The sequence below is a fragment of the Pan paniscus genome, chromosome 12 (assembly GCF_029289425.2).
Source record: "Pan paniscus chromosome 12, NHGRI_mPanPan1-v2.0_pri, whole genome shotgun sequence".
Classification (NCBI taxonomy): Eukaryota; Metazoa; Chordata; class Mammalia; order Primates; family Hominidae; genus Pan; species Pan paniscus.
In genome coordinates this window covers 102,028,250-102,047,815 of record NC_073261.2, presented here as the reverse complement: position 1 = coordinate 102,047,815, position 19,566 = coordinate 102,028,250, and the positions used below count along the sequence as shown (strand labels likewise).

At 45.2% G+C, this 19,566-nt stretch overlaps 2 protein-coding genes across 2 annotated transcripts in view; both read left to right on the top strand.

The window, feature by feature from the left end:
- Positions 1-15,351: 15,351 nt before the first annotated feature.
- LOC117979008 (collagen alpha-2(I) chain-like) overlaps positions 15,352-19,566 on the top strand; it is a 94,241-nt gene continuing 90,026 nt past the window's right edge. Inside the window, exons 1-4 of the mRNA XM_034952441.2 lie at positions 15,352-15,421; positions 15,999-16,359; positions 16,464-17,249; positions 17,698-17,754. Of these exons, the coding sequence (XP_034808332.2) occupies positions 15,352-15,421; positions 15,999-16,359; positions 16,464-17,249; positions 17,698-17,754 (1,274 nt within the window). The remainder of the gene's footprint in view (positions 15,422-15,998; positions 16,360-16,463; positions 17,250-17,697; positions 17,755-19,566) is intronic.
- Positions 16,548-19,566, top strand: part of NCOA1 (nuclear receptor coactivator 1) — a 276,241-nt gene continuing 273,222 nt past the window's right edge. The window contains exon 1 of the mRNA XM_034952725.3: positions 16,548-16,663. The gene's annotated coding sequence lies outside the window, so the exon portion shown is untranslated. The remainder of the gene's footprint in view (positions 16,664-19,566) is intronic.

Here is a 19,566-nt window from a genome sequence, read left to right as displayed (position 1 = left end):
AGAAATGAGCGGATATATTCACAAAAAAACATGTATGAGAATGTTCATAGCAGCACTATTAGTAATAGTCAAAAACAGGAAAGAATGTTCATTAACAGTGGAATGGATAAACAGCAGCGTACTCATAAAACAAAATACCACACAGCAAAGAGAAAAAACAAATTACTTGTAGCATCATGGGTGAATCTCATAAAACGTAATGTTGAATGAAAGAAACCAGGCACAAAAGAGCACAAAATATACAATTCAACTTATATAAAGCCCCAAACAAGGCAAAACTTACTGATGGAGATAGAAGTTAGTTTAGCAGTTACCTTTGTTGGGGGAAGTGGGGGCATCAGGGGATGTTCTGGGTTGCTGGTCAGATTTTATTTCTCAATCTGGGTTCTGATTACACATATTATTCACTTTGTGACAATTCTTTGAGCTCGGCACTTATGATCTGTGTATTTTTCTATATTCTAAATTCTATACTATTTTATGCTGTAATCAGAAAAATTTAAATCACCAGATCATGCAGACATATTGAAAAAACATTGAAAACTTCTAGGAAATAAGACCCGTGTAGATAAGCTCCAAGTCCACGAATTCATCTTTATCTGTAGGATTTGGTCTCTGGAATGATAAATATCAATTCTAATGTGTAGACTTCTCAGAGGTGGAAAGGCCCTTATGCAGCATCTTATCTAATCACCTGTTCATCCTCCTTTGAGGGTAAATATCTAAATGGAAATGCCCAGAATGCATATCAATTATTTTTTGTCTTCCTAGAATTCCTTCCTTGGAGGCTGCTGCTGGACATCCAATACGTGGTTTTGACAGGTTTGTCAATCACAAAACCCTGCTGTCTACTCCCAACATAGAGGTTGATGTTTGATCTTTGTTTGGCCAATAACACTTTTTTCCCCCAGGAATTTAAGTTTCGAGCTGGTTGCTGAAACCAGCTGAAACACTGACACAGAAGGTGATGAAGCTACATTATCTGACAGCAGTGCCATAGAAAGACAGTTACAAGTCCCTGCTGCTACGATCCTTGAAGCTTCTTTGGGTCTGGCCTCTTGAGGCCAAATTATCCAACAAATCTTTTTATTCTCTGACCTGTCCTATATCCTTTCAATAGATTAATTTTTGCATCATAGCAAGGATCTATTTCTATTGCATTCCAGCAAATAATTAATCCAGCATCAGACCGTCAACCTGGAAAGTTTGGAAACCCAGTGCTATTCGTTCATCCAAGAATTATTAGGTTGCAAAGAAGTGACTCATATTGGTCAAACTCATAGAAATTTGATGTATAAACCACAATATTTATGGATTACTTTATTCTAGGAGATATTCTTAGTGTTAGAACAAAAGCAATCACTTTGCAGAGGCCATTCATTTCACATTTAACATTAACTAATATTAACCAAGAACTGCCTGTTAGGTATTATGGTGAGCAAAGAAAAGCCAAACTTGGTGTTTTCAAATTGATTTTTATAACTTTAAAAATCATGTCAGCTGGGCACGGTGGCTCACGCCTGTAATCCCAGCACTTTGGGAAGCCGTGGCGGGTGGATCACGAGTTCAGGAGATCAAGACCACCCTGGCTAACACGGGCACAAAATTTGCCAGTCTTGGGACGCACCTGTAGTCCCAGCTACTTAGGAGGCTGAGGCAGGAGAACCACTTGAACCCAGGAGGCAAAGGTTGCAGTGAGCCAAGATGGCGCCACTGCACTCCAGCCTGGGCGACAGACTGAGACTCTCACAAAAAAAAAAAAAAAAAAAAAAAAAAAAAAAGGCTTGGGCCAGTCAAGGTGGCTCACGCCTGTAATCCCAGCACTTTGGGAGGCGGAGGCAGGCGGGTCATCTGAGGTCAGGAGTTTGAGACCAGCCTGGCTAACATAGTGAAACCCTGTTTCTACTAAAAATACAAAAAATTAGCCGGGCGTGGTGGCGCAGGCCTGTAATCCCAGCTACTCGGGAGGCTGAGGCAGGAGAATTGCTTGAACCCAGGAGGCGAAGGTTGCAGTGAGCCGAGATCAAGCCATTGCACTCCACCCTGGGCAACAAGAGCGAGACTCCATCTCAAAAAAAAAAAAAAAAAATCATGTCTGGATATGTTATCCTTTCTAACTCTGCTCCTACAGTGCTACTTAACTCATTTTTCTAAATTACCATTCTGTTGGCTTCTGGTCTACAACCTTCACAGTGATGACCCCGTGCCATCTATATATTGTCCAGAATGCTTTCATTCTCTTAATGGCACCCTCCCTGTACCCAGACAAGGCTTTTAGAAAGCTCTTGTACTGCATTCTGGGGCCTTAGGGAGTTGCTGCAGGTGCTGCTTCCCACTTCTCTTTCAAAGCCTGCTCTGCCCCAGCCTCTAAGTCAGCCTGGTTACCTCATAACTAGTTCTGCCTCTCTGATTAGTTTATCTTGCTTCTAGCCACGCCCCCGTTCGCTGTCTCTTGATCTCCCTCCACCCTACACTTTGCAATCCCATGTGTCAATCTTTCGTTACTTCTTTTCCTGCCTCAGCTCCCAGATCCAGCCTGGAATAGCACAGAAGGAGTTACAACACGGACCGTGTCTTGAGAACCCTCCAAATGCTGGGTGCAGTGGCTCACACCTATAATCCCAGCACTTTGGGAGGCCAAGGTGGGAGTATCACCTGAGGTCAGGAGTTCGAGACCAGCCTGACCAATATGATGAAACCCCGTCTCTACTAAAAATACAAAAATTAGCTGGACATGGTGGCATGCGCCTGTAATCCCAGCTACCTGGAAGGCTGAGACAGGAGACTTGCTTGAACCCAGGAAGGGGAGGTTGCAGTGAGCCAAGATCGCACCATTACACTCCAGCCTGGGCAGTAAGAGCGAAATTCCATCTCAAAACAAAACAAAAAAAAAAACAAACAAAAAAAACAAAAAACAAAGCCCTCCAAAATGCAGTGCACTTTCTTTACACGAACATACCTCTCTACCTGGGACAAGTATGTACTCTCTCGTTAATAGAAAATAAAGCATTTCCAACCCTCTGCTGTTGTTTACATTGTTCTCTCTTCTAGGAGTGCCCCCTACTTCTTCCCTTCTTTTCTGAATCCTAACCATCTTTTAAGACCTGCTCTTGAAGCACCCCACAAATCCTCTCACAGATCCCTCAGTGCTCAAGGGATTATAATCTTATCTCCTAGTATAATTATCAGTCTGCAACTTCTTGAAGATAAGTTTTCTACCATCAGTCCTTAATGTCATAAAATTTTCTTTGAATATTTTCTGTGATTAAGTCTTGTCAGGAACCTGGCCTGTTAGATACATGATGAGAGTGGGTTGCAGATATTGGGGACAGTTGCAGGCTAGTGAAGGTAATTGGCATACGGATTAAGGAAGGGCAGGTCTCATACAGGTGCTGCCAGTTCACGAACTAGATTAGTCAAGGATGACAGATATCAAGGCAAGTGGCCAGTATGAGGGATTGCTGAAGTTTGGAGGACAAAGTTGAAGGAACAGTGAGTAAGGCCTTGCTCTACTGGACAGAGAAGCATCAGGCTAAGAATTTGTGGGGAAGAGGTTGCTTCTGTAGCATGCGACATTGCTTTGCACACTCTCTCTTCCACTCAGCAAAGAGCCTTTTAAAAACAGCACTGTTGGTGTCTGAGCATCAATATAAGCAATAGCCACATGCAGTGCTGATAGTTAGTATGGACAGGTGCAGCCACACTGGTGGCTTAGGGTTGGTCTGTTGGCCAGCTTCTAAGTCATACCCGTTGTTAAAAATTTTTAATATCTCCCTTATATATATGTATAATGTCTCTATTTGTTTTGTTAAATTTCTATCAAGGGCACCAGCTACTCTGCTATTCACATCAAGATTTACATGATAAATTTCATTTGGCATTGAAAACTCAGGATGATGAATAACTTTATGCTGTAGTGTACAGTTCCAATTAACATCAGCACTGAAGTCCCCAGAACTGTCAGTTTCTCTCTATGGCAGTGACTACTGAAAATTTGTCTGGGTTTCTTGGATTTCATCCAGTATATCGGCCAGAGGAGGCATCTGTTTTATATGTCAATCTCCTTCTTGCCTTTTATTTTTCCCCTTCTTTAATTTGGACTTAAACTTTTGCTGAGTACATAAGTAAAACACTGGAAGGTTCCCTCATCATTTGTTCATTCATTTTTCCAACAGATATTACAGAGTTCCTACTATGTGCCAAGTACTGGATGACACATGGTAAGCAAAACCTGATGTGGTCCTTGTCCTCATGGAGTTTAGTGTCAAGTAGATAGTTAATGGCAGAACAAAATAAGCCAAGAAGTCATGGCACCACTTGTGGCTTTACTCTCATCCCCTAAACCTTGTTTGGTCAATTTTTTTCCTTTCTTTCAACTTCAATATTTTCCTTTCCTTTTTTTTTTTTTTTTTTTGAGACAGAGTCTCATTCTGTCATCCAGGCTGAAGTGCAGTGGCAGGATCTTGGCTCACTACAGCCTCCACCTTCCAGGTTCAAGTGATCCTCCTGAGTAGCTGGGATTACAGGCACCCACCATCATGCCTGGTTAATCTTTGTACTTTTAGTAGAGATGAAGTTTCACCATGTTGGCCAGACTGGTCTTGAACTCCTGACCTCTGACCTTAGATGATCCACCCACTTCAGCCTCCCAAAGTGCTGGGATTACAGGTGTGAGCCACCGTGCCTGGCCTCTCAAATTCAATCTTTTCTAATAAATGATCTTCTCCCTCTGCCCACCACCATGTTTATGTCTCCCTTTTCCTGAAATGATAATCTTCTTTACTTTTTTTTCTAACTTTCATTTTACGTTCAGGGTACATGTCCAAGTTTGTTTGTTTGTTTTTAATTTTTAAATTTAATTTAATTTAATTTATTTTTTTAAGACGGAGTCTCGCTCTGTCGTCCAGGCTGGAGTGCAGTGGCGCGATCTAGGCTCACTGCAAGCTCCGCCTCCTGGGTTCACGCCATTCTCCTGCCTCAGCCTCCCGAGTAGCTGGGGCTACAGGCGCCTGCCACCACACCCGGCTAATTTTTCTGTATTTTTAGTAGAGACGGTGTTTCACTGTGTTAGCCAGGATGGTCTCGATTTCCTGACCTCGTGATCCACCTGCCTCGGCCTTCCAAAGCGCTGGGATTACAGGCGTGAGCCACCGCCCCAGATTTGTTTTATAGGTAAACTTGTGTCATGGGGGTTTATTGTACAGACTATTTTGTCATCTGGGTACTAAGCCTAGCAACCAATAGTTCCTTTTTCTCATCCTCTCCCTCCTCTCACCCTCGGCCCCAGTGTGTGTTGTTCCCCTCTTTGTGTCCACATATTCTCATCACTTAGCTCCTGCCTGTGAGTGAGAACATGCGGCATTTGGTCTCTCGTTCCTGCATTACTGTGCTATGGATAATGGCCCTCAGCTCCATCCATGTTCCTGCAAAGGACATGATCTCATTCCTTTTTCATGGCTGCATAGTATTCCATAGCATATCCATACCACATTTTCTTCATCCATTCTGCCATTAATGGGCATTTAGGTTGATTCCATGTCCTTGCTATTGTGAATAGTGCTGCAGTGAACATATATGTCCATGTGTCTTTATGGTAGAAGGATTTATATTCCTTTGGGTATACACCCAGTAATGGGATTGCTGGGTTGAATGGTAGTTCTATTTTTAGCTGTTTGAGGAATCACCACACTGCTTTCCACAATGGTTTCACTAATTTACACTCCCAACAGTGTATAAGCATTCCCTTTTCTCTGCAACCTGTCCAGCATCTGTTGTTTTCGACTTTTTAATAATGGCTGTTGTAACTAGTGTGAGATGGTATCTCGTTGTGGTTCTGATTTGCATTTCTGTAATAAGAATCCTCTTCATTTAAGTTTTTTTTTGTTTTTGTTTTTGTTTTTTTTTGAGAAGGAGTCTTGCTCTGTCGCCCAGGCTAGAGTGCAATGGTACAATCTCAGCTCACTGCAACCTCCGCCTCCTGGGTCCAAGCAATTCTCCTGCCTCAGCCTCCCAAGCAGCTAGGATTACGGGAGTCTGCAACCACACCTGGCTAATTTTTGTAGTTTTAGTAGAAACGGGGTTTTGCCATGTTGGTCAGGCTGGTCTCGAACTCCTGGCCTCAGGTAATCCACCCACCTCAGCCTCCCAAAGTGTTGGAATTACAGGCGTGAGCCACTGTGCCCAGCCCATTTAAGTTATTGATTACCATCCTCTCTCCCCACCAACAGACTTCACAAGGGAGTCAGGCTTGACCCCTCACTGCCCACTTACTTCTTGACCACTGGTAATCCTGCTCCTACTCCTACATCTCCAGGTGGCCAGGTGATTTTAGTGCTCTGTGCATTACCTGCATTTGGTTAACTGAGGGTTCTTCTTCATTTCTATGCTAACAGGGAGCAGCAGGCAAGCAAAACCCTTTAAGTCTGTGAAACTCTGTCTCTGAAAACCTTTCCCTAGACTCACTCCAGCAAATATGCCTCTTGTAGGAAGCAACTAAGCATTTGACCTTGGATAAGTCACTTAAGTTCTCTGGGCCTCAATTGTTTGATCTGTAACATGAGTACATTGTACCAAGAATTCTTTCCTGCCTTAGGAGTTTGTGGATGTAGGAAACTCAGTCCAATTAGATGAGGAAAGCACCAAGAGAGTGTTGCCAGTGTCTCCTGACCCTAGGAACAATAGGAATGCAAGGAGATGGCAGTCTCTGATGGCTCGGGGAGAAAGAGTAGTTAGGGAAATGGGAGGCAAGCAGAGGTTAGGAAGTGTGGAAGAGAGGAGGGGTGAAATGAATTCTTTCTTAGAATCATAGCTATACACATGCATTGAATGAGAAGCTAGGTGCAGGTTCTGAGCTTGTGGACCCAGGATGTGCTGGCTCCATCAATGGAAGTACATACGTCTCGCCTCCCTAAATGAAGATGTGTAGTACAACCACTGACTATGGTGATTAGTTGAATACATTAATACATTAGAAGAGGAGTGTCTGGAGGGCAGGGAGCCTCTTTTCGGTCTTTACAGTTTTCAAGCCCATCGTAGGAAGTAGGCACTCAGTTTGTTAAATTGAACTGAAGAATATTCTTAGATTTTATGCAGCTTGGTACTGAAGAGAAATTCTGGGCATGAATCAGAGTGATTAATACATTGAATTATTTTAGCATTAATGTTTGTACTTTATACGTTCTACTTACATAAAAACCGTCCTCATTTATTTACTTGTTTATTTATGTATCTTTTTTTCCTGCAATGTAAACTTTTGAGGACAGAAATTTTCCACTGCACCCCCAACACTTAGAATAATGCTTGGCCCATACTGGGCTTTTAATAAATGTTTATTGAATGATTGCCCGAGTGAATCTCTGATTCCTGTATTTGAAAGCTTGTGGCTTGCCAGCTTGCCTTTGGGATTGAGGAAGTAGAGCTGGGAATTTCCCCTTTCTGATTTCTCATGCCTTCCCTCTGCCTAAGTGGCAGAATTTGGATAGCCCCCGGAAGGTGAGACGGAAAGAGAAGTGTGTCCCCTCATCTCCTGCCAAGCTGAGAGAGTGGGCCTTTCTCACCACCTAGCCACCCAGGAGGTTCCACTACCACTTGCTTGAACCTGGTGCTGTCTGCAGCTTAGTGGTGTCATGGGAGTGTGGAGAAGGTTTGGACAGGGGATGGCCAGCCCTCCATGAGTTGTCTAAGGGCTCCCCAGAAAGGACCCCTTCAGAAAGGCTTGCCTGGGGACTCTTCAGAGGGCACTAGTGGGCACCCCCATGAGCTCTCACCCATGTATCAGCTGCCTTGCTAGATCCTGTTTCTCAGCACCAGCAGTGGGGAGGGCCATCTTCATGAGAAAGTTCAGTCATCATTGGTCAGCAGAGATAGGAAGGAATGAATTGGTGTGTCAAAAGCTGTTTAGTTGCATCAGCACATGAAGTGCACAAGTGTGGGTTCTTTTGAAAGTCAAATCTAATAAAAAAATAAGGCTGTTGGCATTATGCTGGAGGCAGAAAAGCTGGTGGAATCCACTATCTAATGAAGGTGGAAAGAACGTCATCTTAGCAACTATTTCTGTTGTTCTCAGACAGGCTGGCTGAGCAAGAAAAAGGATAACGTTTCTCTTCAGTGGCCTCTGCCTTCCTTTCTGTGATACTTACTTCCTCCAGTGTCCTTACCTTCCCCAAATGGGAAGAAAACCATCAGCTTGATTGAATCCATGAGAGGCATAAGGCACAAGTAATTTGCTCCTCCTTTTACAAGTATTTGAATTCTTCATAGTGATAGCTGATAGTGATATGAACAATAAGGTCCAGGCTGAGGTGGTATCAGATGGAGATGAGGAACTTGTTGGGAACTGGAGCAAAGGTGACTCCTGTTATATTTTAGCAAAGAGACTGGCAGCATTTTGCCCCTGCCCTAGAGATGTGTGGAAACTTGACTTGAGAGAGATGATTTACGGTATTTGGTGGAAGAAATTTCTGAGCAGCAAAGCATTCAAAAGGTGACTTGGGTGCTGTTAAAGGCATTCTGTTTTAAGAGGGAAACAGAACATAAAAATTCAGAAAGTTTGCAGCTTGACTGTGTGATAGAAAAGAAAAACCCATTTTCTGGGGAGAAATTCAAGCTGGCTGCAGAAATTTGCATAAGTAGCAAGGAACCTAATGTTATCTCCAAGACCATGGGGAAAATGTCTCCAGGGCATGTCAGAGACCTTCATGGCAGCCCTTCCCATCACAGGCCTGGAGGCCCAGGAGGAAAATGTGGTTTTGTGGGCTGGGCCCAGGGTGCCCGTGCTGTGTGCATCCTAGGGACTTGGTGCCTTGTGTCCTAGCCCTCCAGCCGTGGCTGAAAGGGGCCAATGTACAGCTTGGGCTGTGGCTTCAGAGGGTAGAAGCCCCAAGACTTGGCAGCTTCCACATGGTGTTGAGCCTGTGGGTGCACAGAAGTAAAAAATCGAGGTTTGGGAACCTCTGCCTAGATTTCAGAAGATGTATGGAAATGCCTGGATGCCCAGGCAGAAGTTTGGTGCAGGGGTGGGGCCCTCATGGGGAACCTCTGCGAGGGCAGGGTGGAAGGGAAATGTGGGGTCAGAGCCCGCACACAGAGTGCCTACTGGGCCACTGCCTAGTGGAGCTGTGAGAAGAGGGCTGCTGTCCTCCAGACCCCAGAATGGTAGATCCACTGACAGCTTGCACCATGCCCTGGAAAAGCTGCAGACACTCAATGCCAGCCCATAAAAGCATCCAGGAGGAAGGCTGTACCCTGCAAAGCCACAGGGGCGGAGCTGCCCAAGACCAGGGGAACGTACCTCTTGCATTAGCATGACCTGGATGTGAGACCTGCAGTCAAAGAAGATCATTTTGGAGCTTTAAAATTTGACTGCCCTGTTGGATTTCAGACTTCCATGTGCCCTGTAACTCTTTTGTTTTGGCCAATTTCTCCCATTTGGAATGGCTGTATTTACCCAATACCTGTACCCTCATTGTACCTAGGAAGTAACTAGCTTGCTTTTGATTTTACAGGCTCATAGGCAGAAGGGACTTGTCTCAGATAAGACTTTGGACTGTGGACTTTTGGGTTAGTGCTGAAATGAGTTAAGACTTTGGGGGACTGTTGGGAAGGCATGATTGGTTTTGAAATGTGAGGACATGAGATTTGGAGAGGCCAGGGGTGGAATGATATGGTTTGACTGTGTCCCCACCCAAATCTCAACTTGAACGGTATCTCCCAGAATTCACATGTGTTGTGGGAGGGACCCAAGGGGAGGTAATTGAATCATGGGGGCTGGTCTTTCCTGTGCTATTCTTGTGATAGCAAATAAGTCTCATGAGATCTGATGGGTTTATTAGGGGTTTCCGCTTTTGCTTCCTACTCATTCTCTCTTGCTGCCGCCGTGTAAGAAGTGCCTTTCATCTTCCGCCATGATTGTTGGACCTGTGCCGTGTAAGAAGTGCCTTTTGTCTTCCATTATAATTGTTGAACCTTCCCCAGCCACGTGGAACTGTAAGTCCAATTAAGCCTCTTTCTTTTGTAAATTGCCTTGTCTTGAGTATGCCTTTATTAGCAGAGTGAAAACGGACTAATACAATCAACTTTTCAATTTCATGTATGGGAAAGGAAAACAAAATACCAAAATGTTAACAGTAGTGGTTTTTGAGTTGTGAGCTACAGGTAATTTCTATTTTCATTTATTAACTTCTCTGTATGTTCTCAATTTTCTACAATAACCATAATTAGGGAGGAATGATTTGTTTAAAGGATTACCCTGAGATAGCAAATTATAAACCCAAAGGAATGAATCTTTGTTGTTGAAATTGTAGGCACTATGGTAAGCTTGGGGGTGGGGATATGTCTGGCATCTCTGAAAGCACACAACACAGGCCACTGCCAATCCAATCCTCCTACGTGTACAACTGGCTTTGGTATCCAGACTTCAAAACTGAGATGCAGCTGCTATAGCAAGTCTGATTGAAGCCTACATATGTTAGGGAGGCATGCCTGTGTTTTACCCCATTAATACTCAGAAAATAGATTATCTTTTAATCTCAGGAGGGTGCGAGGAAAGCATTCATTGCAGTGTGCTTTTAATAGTGAAAGATTTAAAATAACCAAAATGTCCATCATAAAGAATATAATCTCGAAAATTTAGATCTAAAAAACAAAGAAATTTTATGGTACCTTAATCTTCTTAGTTAAGATTAATGTGCATGAATAATATACACCTTAGGAGAAACAAGACAGTTGTCGAAACTAAAAGATGTGAAGTGGTCATTCAGGAAAGGAAGACTAATACTTGCACATGTTCACACCTACCTTGCTATTGGGTCCAAGACCCAATAGGTGTGAACATGTTCAAACATCTTTCTTGGAACTGAATATAACACTGGAGAATTCACCACCAAGCATGAAGCAAGATAATATTGCTAAGTAGTTAGTTCTGAAAAGTGAATTAACTAACATAGAATCTAAGAATATTCTAAAAAATAACTGCTGCATAATGTATGGAAATAAAGTTATAGTAACTAATCAACAAGATCTGCTGAAGAGATCAGAGATCCTATTTTTTGATAATGGAACACTGACATAGTATTTTTTATTTGACTTTTAAAAATCAGGCCGGGTGTGGTGGCTCATGCCTGTAATCCCAGTATTTTGGGAGGCTGAGATGGGTGGATCACTTGAGGTCAGGAGTTCGAGACCAGCCTGGCCAACATGGTGAAACTCTGTCTCTACTAAAAATACAAAAATTAGCTGGGCATGGTGGCAGGCGCCTGTAATCCCAGCTACTAGGGAGACTGAAGCAGGAGAATAGCTTGAACCTGGGAAGCGGAGGTTGCAGTGAGCCAAGGTCGTGCCACTGTACTCCAGCCTCGGTGACAGAGTGAGACTCAGTCTCAAAAACAAACAAACAAACGAAAAAACCCCAGCTTCCTGGGCAATAAGTTTTATCACTCAAATAACTGTTTAGAAGGGTACTAGAACTGAAAGAAACTCTAAGAAACTTAATCCCAGACCAGTTTCACATGGAGGCAAAAACCATTCAATTTGCTTAACTGTAGCTAACTTCACAAATATCATTTTTTAATTGTTAAAAAGAAATTTATAAGATGATCCAAAGGGAACTCTATGAATATGTAATACGTACTTCTACTTAATAACACATGCTGGAAGATAGTAACCTTTAGCAGAGCCAAGATACAGTTTAAATACAGCAGAATTTTGATAGACTCAAAGTAAATCTTAGCTGTGTGTAAAGGGGTCAATGTCCAGCCTGGACTGCAAAGTAGACTGAGAATTGTGTTGTTCAGAAACAATAAAGTTAAGATAGGTATACAATGCTATGTCCAGAAACCCCCCACCCAAAGCACTGCACCTGGGTCGTAAATTGGGGCTGCTTCATTTTTACTGATATAATTGCAAACACCAAAGTTTGTGATGTCTATGGTTTTAGAGAACAATGTTTCTGAGTGAGTAGGAAAGCTGTAGTCACTTGAAGAAGGGGGTTATTATGATACTTTACAGCTGCAGCACGTCCTTAGGAGACATTGCATCCTGTTAACTTTGCAGCTGGCTTTATCTGTGCCTATTTTTCTAGCCTGATGAACAGTTGAGCTGATTTTTTACCTTCTCAGTGTGAGCTAATATTTACTTTCTCATGGGCAATCCTAAATGTCAAATACTGTATTGAGTGCTTTACATACATTATTTCATTTAATCTTAGCAACAATCCTTTGAGGCAAGTGCTAGCATCCTATTTTACAGATGGGGACATTGAGTCTTGGAGATGTTGAAGTGGTTTGGCTCAGGTTTCATACAGCTAGTAAGTGACAAACCCATTTCAAACCTGGGTCTCCCTAACTCTAAAGCTAGTCTTCTTAACCTCTATCCTTTAAGCAGATGTAGAAATTAAAGATTATTCAAAGTGAAATGGGTAAAATCCAGAGCTGGTCATGGGCAAGTGGCAGGCTCATGCACTATAGCTAGGACCACAGATTGAAACAATTTTCTGGAGGCCAGTTTGGTAAATAATGTAGTAAAAAAATTAACATGTACCCTTTGAGCCAACAATTAATCTTCTAGAAATTTAAGAAAATAATTTCTAAACTGCACAGAGGCATGCATTAGAATTACAGCATGATTTACAAAAATATACAAACAAAAATACAGACAATGTAAACATTTTAGTAAGGAATTAAATGGCTAAACAGATATACAATGCAAGAGTATTTAACTATTAGGATGAAAATACATTGTACAGTAAAAGGCACCAGATTACTGATGAGCATTTATCATGTGATTTTATTTTATTTATTTTATTTTTTTTTGAGACGGAGTCTCACTCTGTTGCCCAGGCTGGAGTGCAGTGAGGCGATTTTGGCTCACTGCAGCTTCTGCCTCCTGGGTTCAAATGATTCTCCTGCCTCAGCCTCCCGAGTAGCTGGGATTACAGGCACCCACCACCACACCGAGTAGAGACAGGGTTTCACAATGTTGGCCAGGCTGGTCTTGAACTCCTGATCTCAGGTGATTCGCCTGTCTCGGCCTCCCAAAGTGCTGAGATTACAGGCGTGATTTTATTTTTATGTAAAATTGACTACAAATAGTGTATTTATATGTGCAAATATATATAGAGAAAGGTGTGGAAACATGTTTACTATGTTTCTCTCTGGCTTGAAAAAGTTTATTTTTAAACTTTTTGTGCCGTTCTTTATTGATTGAATATTTTGTGAGTCTGTATCAATTATTATAAAACAAAAAACTATTTGAAAAAAAGAATGTCAAAGTTAAATCAATTCTTGCCTCAGTAACTGGAGTAATTTCATGCACACTAGCCATATATTTTATAGAACTGGAAATCTATTATGCTCTGGAGAAAATCCAACAGGTATGTTCTAGATTTTGCCCGTAGAACTAGGCTGTTTCTAGTCCACCAAAGGATTATTATTAATTTATGGAAACAATAGGGTTTGGACTAAAACCAGTTCTATCTGGGCTATAAGAGTTAAATGTTGTCTTACATTTTTATTTATAAATATCTTCAAAGCATTTTCATTTAATTGGAGTTAGTCTTCCTTGTTGATTGGCATTGTATTTTGGGAGTAAAGAAATTTTAAATAGCTAAGGTAAATGGATTTTAGAGAGGCTACTTGTACAGTCACAAAGTAAATCTAATGAATCTTTTGGCCCTGTATTTAGGGTTGCTCGGGTGGATTAGTAAAATGGGCCTGTTTAGTAAAAGTAGATGGAGTCTGAGAGAAGTTGAGTATGACCAGAGAAAAGATTACCAATTGGAGACATAAAAGGGTGTTATAACTGCTTTGACAAGTGATTATGACTTGTAGAGGAAGGAGAAAAAAGTCAAAGAGTTATTATTTAAGAAACATTACCAGGCGCGGTGGCTCACGACTGTAATCCCAGCACTTTGGGAGGCCGAGGCTGGTGGATAACCTGAGGTCAGGAGTTCAGGACCAGCCTGGCCAACACGGCGAAATCCCGTCTCTACTAAAAATACAAAAAATTAGCCGGGCATGGTGGCGGGTGCCTGTAATCCCAGCTACTCGGGAGGCTGAGGCAGGAGAATCACTTGAACCCAGGAGGCAGAGGCTGCAGTGAGCCGAGATCGCGCCACTGCACTCCAGCCTGGGCGACAAGAGCGAGACTCTGTTTCAACAACAACAAAAAAGAAACAGTACCATTCTAGAAAAGAACTCTCTCTTTAGCATACATGGATGGTTATGGCAATATAAATTAACACCTAAATAATTTGTCATTCAACAAAATCTTAGCACTGTGTGTCTTGAGGATATTTTAAAGTTAATTACGACCCCGGGCTGCAGAGTGGGAGATTGGAAGAAGGAAATGCAGGAGTTGTTAACAGTTAAAGCTGTGGAAATAAACAGTCAACCGAAGCCAAAGGAAAGGAAGGAAAAAAATAAAACCTTGAGGATACCAACATTTTTTATGGCCCTGTAAAAAAGGAGCAGCCCAAGAAAAGTGCAAACAAAGGGAAGTTCAGAAATCAGGTAGAGAGACTCATATCGAAGACAAGGGAGGAGAGTTTCAAAAAGGAGGAGTTAGCAGTATCACGTGCTGTAGAAAGGCCACACGACAGTAGGACTGAAGTGGCCACTAGATTTGGCCTTCAGCACTTACTAGAGTCTAGTGGAGACAGGAGTACCTTGTACAAGTGGCTCATTTGTTGGCACCAGAGGCCAGAACAAGGCACTTTCACACAGTCTGCATTGGACTAGATTGGGAAGTAGGCCCTACATTAGGGGACGAAACTCGTGAGTGCCCGGGTATTTTCAGCTATTATTGGGGATAGGGACTCTGCGGGTGGCTAGAGGTACTGCTAAGCCAGAGCTCAGGAGATGCACCTAGGGCCCCAGTAGTAGGTCTCCGATAAGAATCAGGGGAATGAATATATAAATGAATGAATATATGAATGCATGTGGGGGTGTGGTCTTGCGATTACTTTATGAGCGTGACAAGGATAGGAAGAGGATGGTGAAAGCATACAGTAGTACCTGCCTGTGGAAGAAGCTGCCCGTTGACTCAGAGAGCTGCCAGGGAGATTGGTGTTTTCAAGGCTGTCAGGTTCCCCAGTTGGGAGAAGGGTGGGAAGGGCTTAAGGATTTACAGAGATTGATTTAGGGGAGAACACACAGGAAGCGAAACAGCAGGAAACGCCGGGAGACAGCAGCAGCAGGACAGGATTGAGGAAGGGTAAGAGTGCGAAATGGGGTAAGAATGAAAGAAAGGAATGGACAGATGTATGCTTTACAAGGCACTTCCACGGCGAGTGACTCATTCATGCTTAGGACAACCCAGGGAGAGACATAGGTATATATTGCATTGCCAGCCTTTGGAATGCGGGATGCGGTCCAGATAAGGCCATCGCAGCTCAGAGAGGCTGTTCAGCCGCTGTTCGATTCCTCTGGTGACAAGGAACACTCTACTTTTGGAAGTAGCACTTCTATTAGAGAAGTTAAAAAAAAAAAAAAAGAAAGAAAAGGGAGATAAGAAGAAAGGTGGGGGCCCCTTGAGGGGAAAGATCTGTGAATGACAGACATTTTAGATAATTCATGGAATTGCAGAGCCAGAACGTGTCAGGCAGATCTTTTCATCTGTAAAACGAAGGGGGCAGACGATCTTCCTTTTCTCTTGTCTAATAGCCTGTGAAATCATCTAGGCAACCACCTCCCAATTTTACAGAATAAAAAACGAGGCCCGCGGGATATGTCTCGCTCAAAGTAATAGAACGCCCGAGTGGAGGGACAGGCCCGGAGCCGACTCCGCCCCGTCCGCAGGGCCTCTCGCCGCTCCTACACCTTCCCAGAAAGATAAAGAACAGCGGGAGGCGGCAGGCCCGGCGGCCTAGCTGCGAGCGCCCTGGGGTTCGAGGCCGCTTCCCGGCAGCAGTGGGAGGAACGCCCCGAGGGGAGGGCAGGAGAGGGGCGGGGAGGAGTTGAGACGGGCGGGGAAGAGTTCGGGCCTCCTTTCCCACACTTCGTTAGGACGCCAGCTGGGGCGGGCCTGCAGCCGGCAGAGGGCGCGGGGCGGTTCCTCGCTCGGCGGGCCCGGCAGGCCCGGCAGGCCCGGCGGGCTGGGGGCGCGCTGTCCCGGGCGCACTGTCGGAGCTCGTAGGCACCGGGTCGCGGCGGCCCGGGCGGCCGGAGCCGGCAGGGGAAGTGCGGCGGGCGGGCAGGCGGGCGGCCGGGAACGGGCGGGGCGGGGCGGGGCGGGGCGGGGCGCGAAGGGGGCGGTGCCGCAAGCGGGGGGCGGTGGCGGCGGCAGCGGCAGCGGCGGCCGAGGAGGAGAACATGGCGGCCGCGGAGAGCGGCTGAAATGCCTGTTCTTCAGGCCGGGCGAGCGGGAGTCTGACGCGATTTGCTGAGCTCTGTCCTCCGACGGCTGCCTCGCGGCCTTGAGGGCCTCCGCCGCCTGTTCGCTGCTGCTCCCTCGAGCGGAGCCTGCGTCAGGTTCCCTCTGCATCCCCCTGCGGGGGGACCCCTGCTCCGGAGGAGGGGGCCGGAGAGCCGCGGCGGCGGCGGCGGCGGGCGCCTGGGCCCAGGGGGCCGGGCGCCGGGCCCGAGGAGCGGCGGAGGCCGGTGCGGCGCCGCCGCCACGGTCGCGGACGAGTGCGGCGCCGGTGAGCGGGGCCCAGAGGTGGCGGCGGCAGGTGAGTGGCGGGCGGCGAGTGCGGAGCCTCCCGGTGGGTGCAGCTGTCACGAGCCGCGCGGCCGCGGAGGCCCTAGGGGGCGGGGAGCAGCTGGCGCCCCTCCGCCCCCTGCTCTCCTTTCTCCCGCTCCATCCCCCTCCCACTTCCCCGAGTTCCCCTCGCGGCCCGGCGCGGCTGGAGGGGGCGGAGGTCGCAGCTGTCACGGGCACCAGCTGGGGGCTGCTCCCCGCCGAGGGAAATCGCTGCAGCAGCGACTTCTCTCCGCCTCTTTTCCAGTTGCCCTAGTTAGCGCGGAGAGGGCGAGCATCCGCGGAGGGGGCGCGAGCTGCGCGGCCGCCTGCCCGGCGTCGGGAGCGGGCGCCCCGGGCCGCCGCCGAGAGGGGGAGCCGGAAGTCGGCGCGGGCGCCCCTCGGCCCCGACGACGCCGTGACCTTGGCCGGCCCGCTCACCTCTCGGAATCTCGCCTGCCGGGACCGCGAAATGGGGGCGACCGCGGCGTCCCTCTCCGTCGGCGCAGCTCTCGACGGCGCTTGGGTTTGACCCCGGCGCGCTTGCTCGCCCCTTCTCCCGAGAAGGGGTTTCGGAGGTAGACATGGGGTGGATACTGGACATGTTCCTGTCGCGGCCCGGGTTTGGTCCCCTTCCTGGGATTCAGCCGAAAGGGCCGAGGAAGGGAAGCAAACATGTTGACGAGGCGATTGGGAGGTGGGGTTGGTTAGTGGGCAGTGACAGAATTCGGGCCGCTCTCTAGTCCCTTGTAAAAGACCTGAAGAAATCGGACACCCAGGGTCTCCAGTCCTTACTACCCAGCTGTGGTGGCTGCTTTTTTATTTTATTTAAAAGCAGTTACCCCCATGGGTAGACACTGCCCAGTCTGACGACGTTAGAGGGAGACGGAGGGGTTGACAATACAGCCTGTGTGTGTGTGACAAGGACAGGCCACGGTGTTGTGTCCGGAGAGTTTCATGGGGAGGAAAACTTTAAGCTGGAGGATCTGTTAGCCTCTCATGCTTGGCCCTCCTCGTTTCTTGTAGAGGTGTTGAACAGGCAGGTGTCCTTGTGGAGAAGGTGACATTTTTTCTTCGGAGACGGTGAGTTTTTAATGTCGAGTGTGATGTTGGTGAGTAAAGGGTTCTCGAGTGAATTGCAGTCCCAGCACCCTCTGTGGATGCCAAGAGGAATCTCTGTGGCGATGATTTGTGAGGGCTGGTGCTTACATTTCAGTGATTAAGAAATCAAGTGTCTGCTTAAAACATTACTGCCGTGAAGCGTAGATTATATGATACAGTTGAGGGATGGATCTCAAGGGTTAAATTTGTTTGAGGTTTGTCTCCTCTTCTGGAATTGGTTGGAGGCTAGTCTCAAAAAAAAAAAAAAAAAAGCAAACAAAACAACAACAATAACAACGAAAGTTGGCCAGAGGGGCCTCCTATGATGTTGTAGGAAGGGGGTCGGATTTCTTCATGTTGAGAATAATGTGAAAAGAAAGTATTTGCTTAGGTCTCTTGGATCTTCAACTAGAAATAGTTTTGGGTTAAAGGTAGCAGTGGGGTTTGATTCAGCTTAACAAATAGGCATTCCTTGAACTATTTGCCATAAATTAGATAAAATGGAAGTGTTTCTGTTTTATCTCCTGTACTTTGTGGAAAGGTCTAATTTGGTTTTGTGAACGAATGTCCGAAATGTTTTATATTTCTTCTTCAGACTCTATGCTTTGGGAACAGTGGGTCACAGAGAGGGTCTGAGTTGGGAATATATGGTTTAGAGAGAAAATAGAGGACTGCTGCTTATAAGAACAGGTGTTTAGTTTGATTTTTGTAGATATTTTCTACTGGTTATTTAACAACATTGAAGTTTGCTTTATAAGGTGCAAAACGTGAATTTTACATAGCTTACACTTGATCTCTTCCTTATTTCTCTCAGAAAACCTGTAGGATTGTGCCTATTAAATTGCTTTTTGTGTGGTTTAAACCAAGGGAGTGTTTTAGATCTGCAGTGGTTTTATTGGAAAAAAAAAAAGTGCTTGATGGAGCTAATGGTGATTGTTTCACTTAAACTAGGATTATATAGACAATGCTTTTTCCTCCCTCTTTCTGCGAACATTTGTTTTTGTTTCTCCCTCAATTCCAGGGTTTCATTTCTAGAAATCTGGGCTGCAAACAGAAGCAGCAGTTTGTATAATCCCAAGAACTTGCTTATGCCAGGAAGCTGTAAGGGTAGCATGAAGTGGGTGTGATGTAAAGACACTGCTACTACTTAAGACATTTAACTGTTGAGGGAGTCTAAGGTCAAACTTTAATTTTTGTTGAATTTCCTGTTTTCTACTTATGTGTTAATCTTTTGGTGGGCAGAAGATTGGGTTGCTATGGTGCTAACTGGTGTATATTGTGAAAGTGCTGGCAACATTTCATGCTTTTACTCTATAGGGAAGGGTGGTAAACAAGCCTAAATAATTTAAAGATGTTGTTCTCAGAATGGAATGTTCTGTGCATGTCCTCTTGATCCTGCTAATCCAGTGAGCGGTTTTCACTAGGACTAAATGTTGAGTAAGTGATGAGGGTGGTATAGAGGTGCTGAAAGGTGGAGTGGTGGAGAGAGGGTATTGGGCATTTTCTTGAAATTCTTTTCCCCAATTCTGTATAGGGAATCTGTATACTAGACTGTGATTTATAATTGTTTTTCAAGGATGTTTTAGTTGTCCCTGCTTGGTTGTCATCAATTTCATATACCTTCTCTTAGATACTACCTCTGTTCCGTACTTTAGTTTGTCTTTTTTGCTGCGTCTCCCAAGGACTCCACATTGTTTGAATGTTATGTTGCATATCTTATGGAGTTGGCTGGCCTTAAGCCATGTGGCTTAACATAGTTTTCATTTTAGGGCAGGTGTGGGAGGTCAATACAAC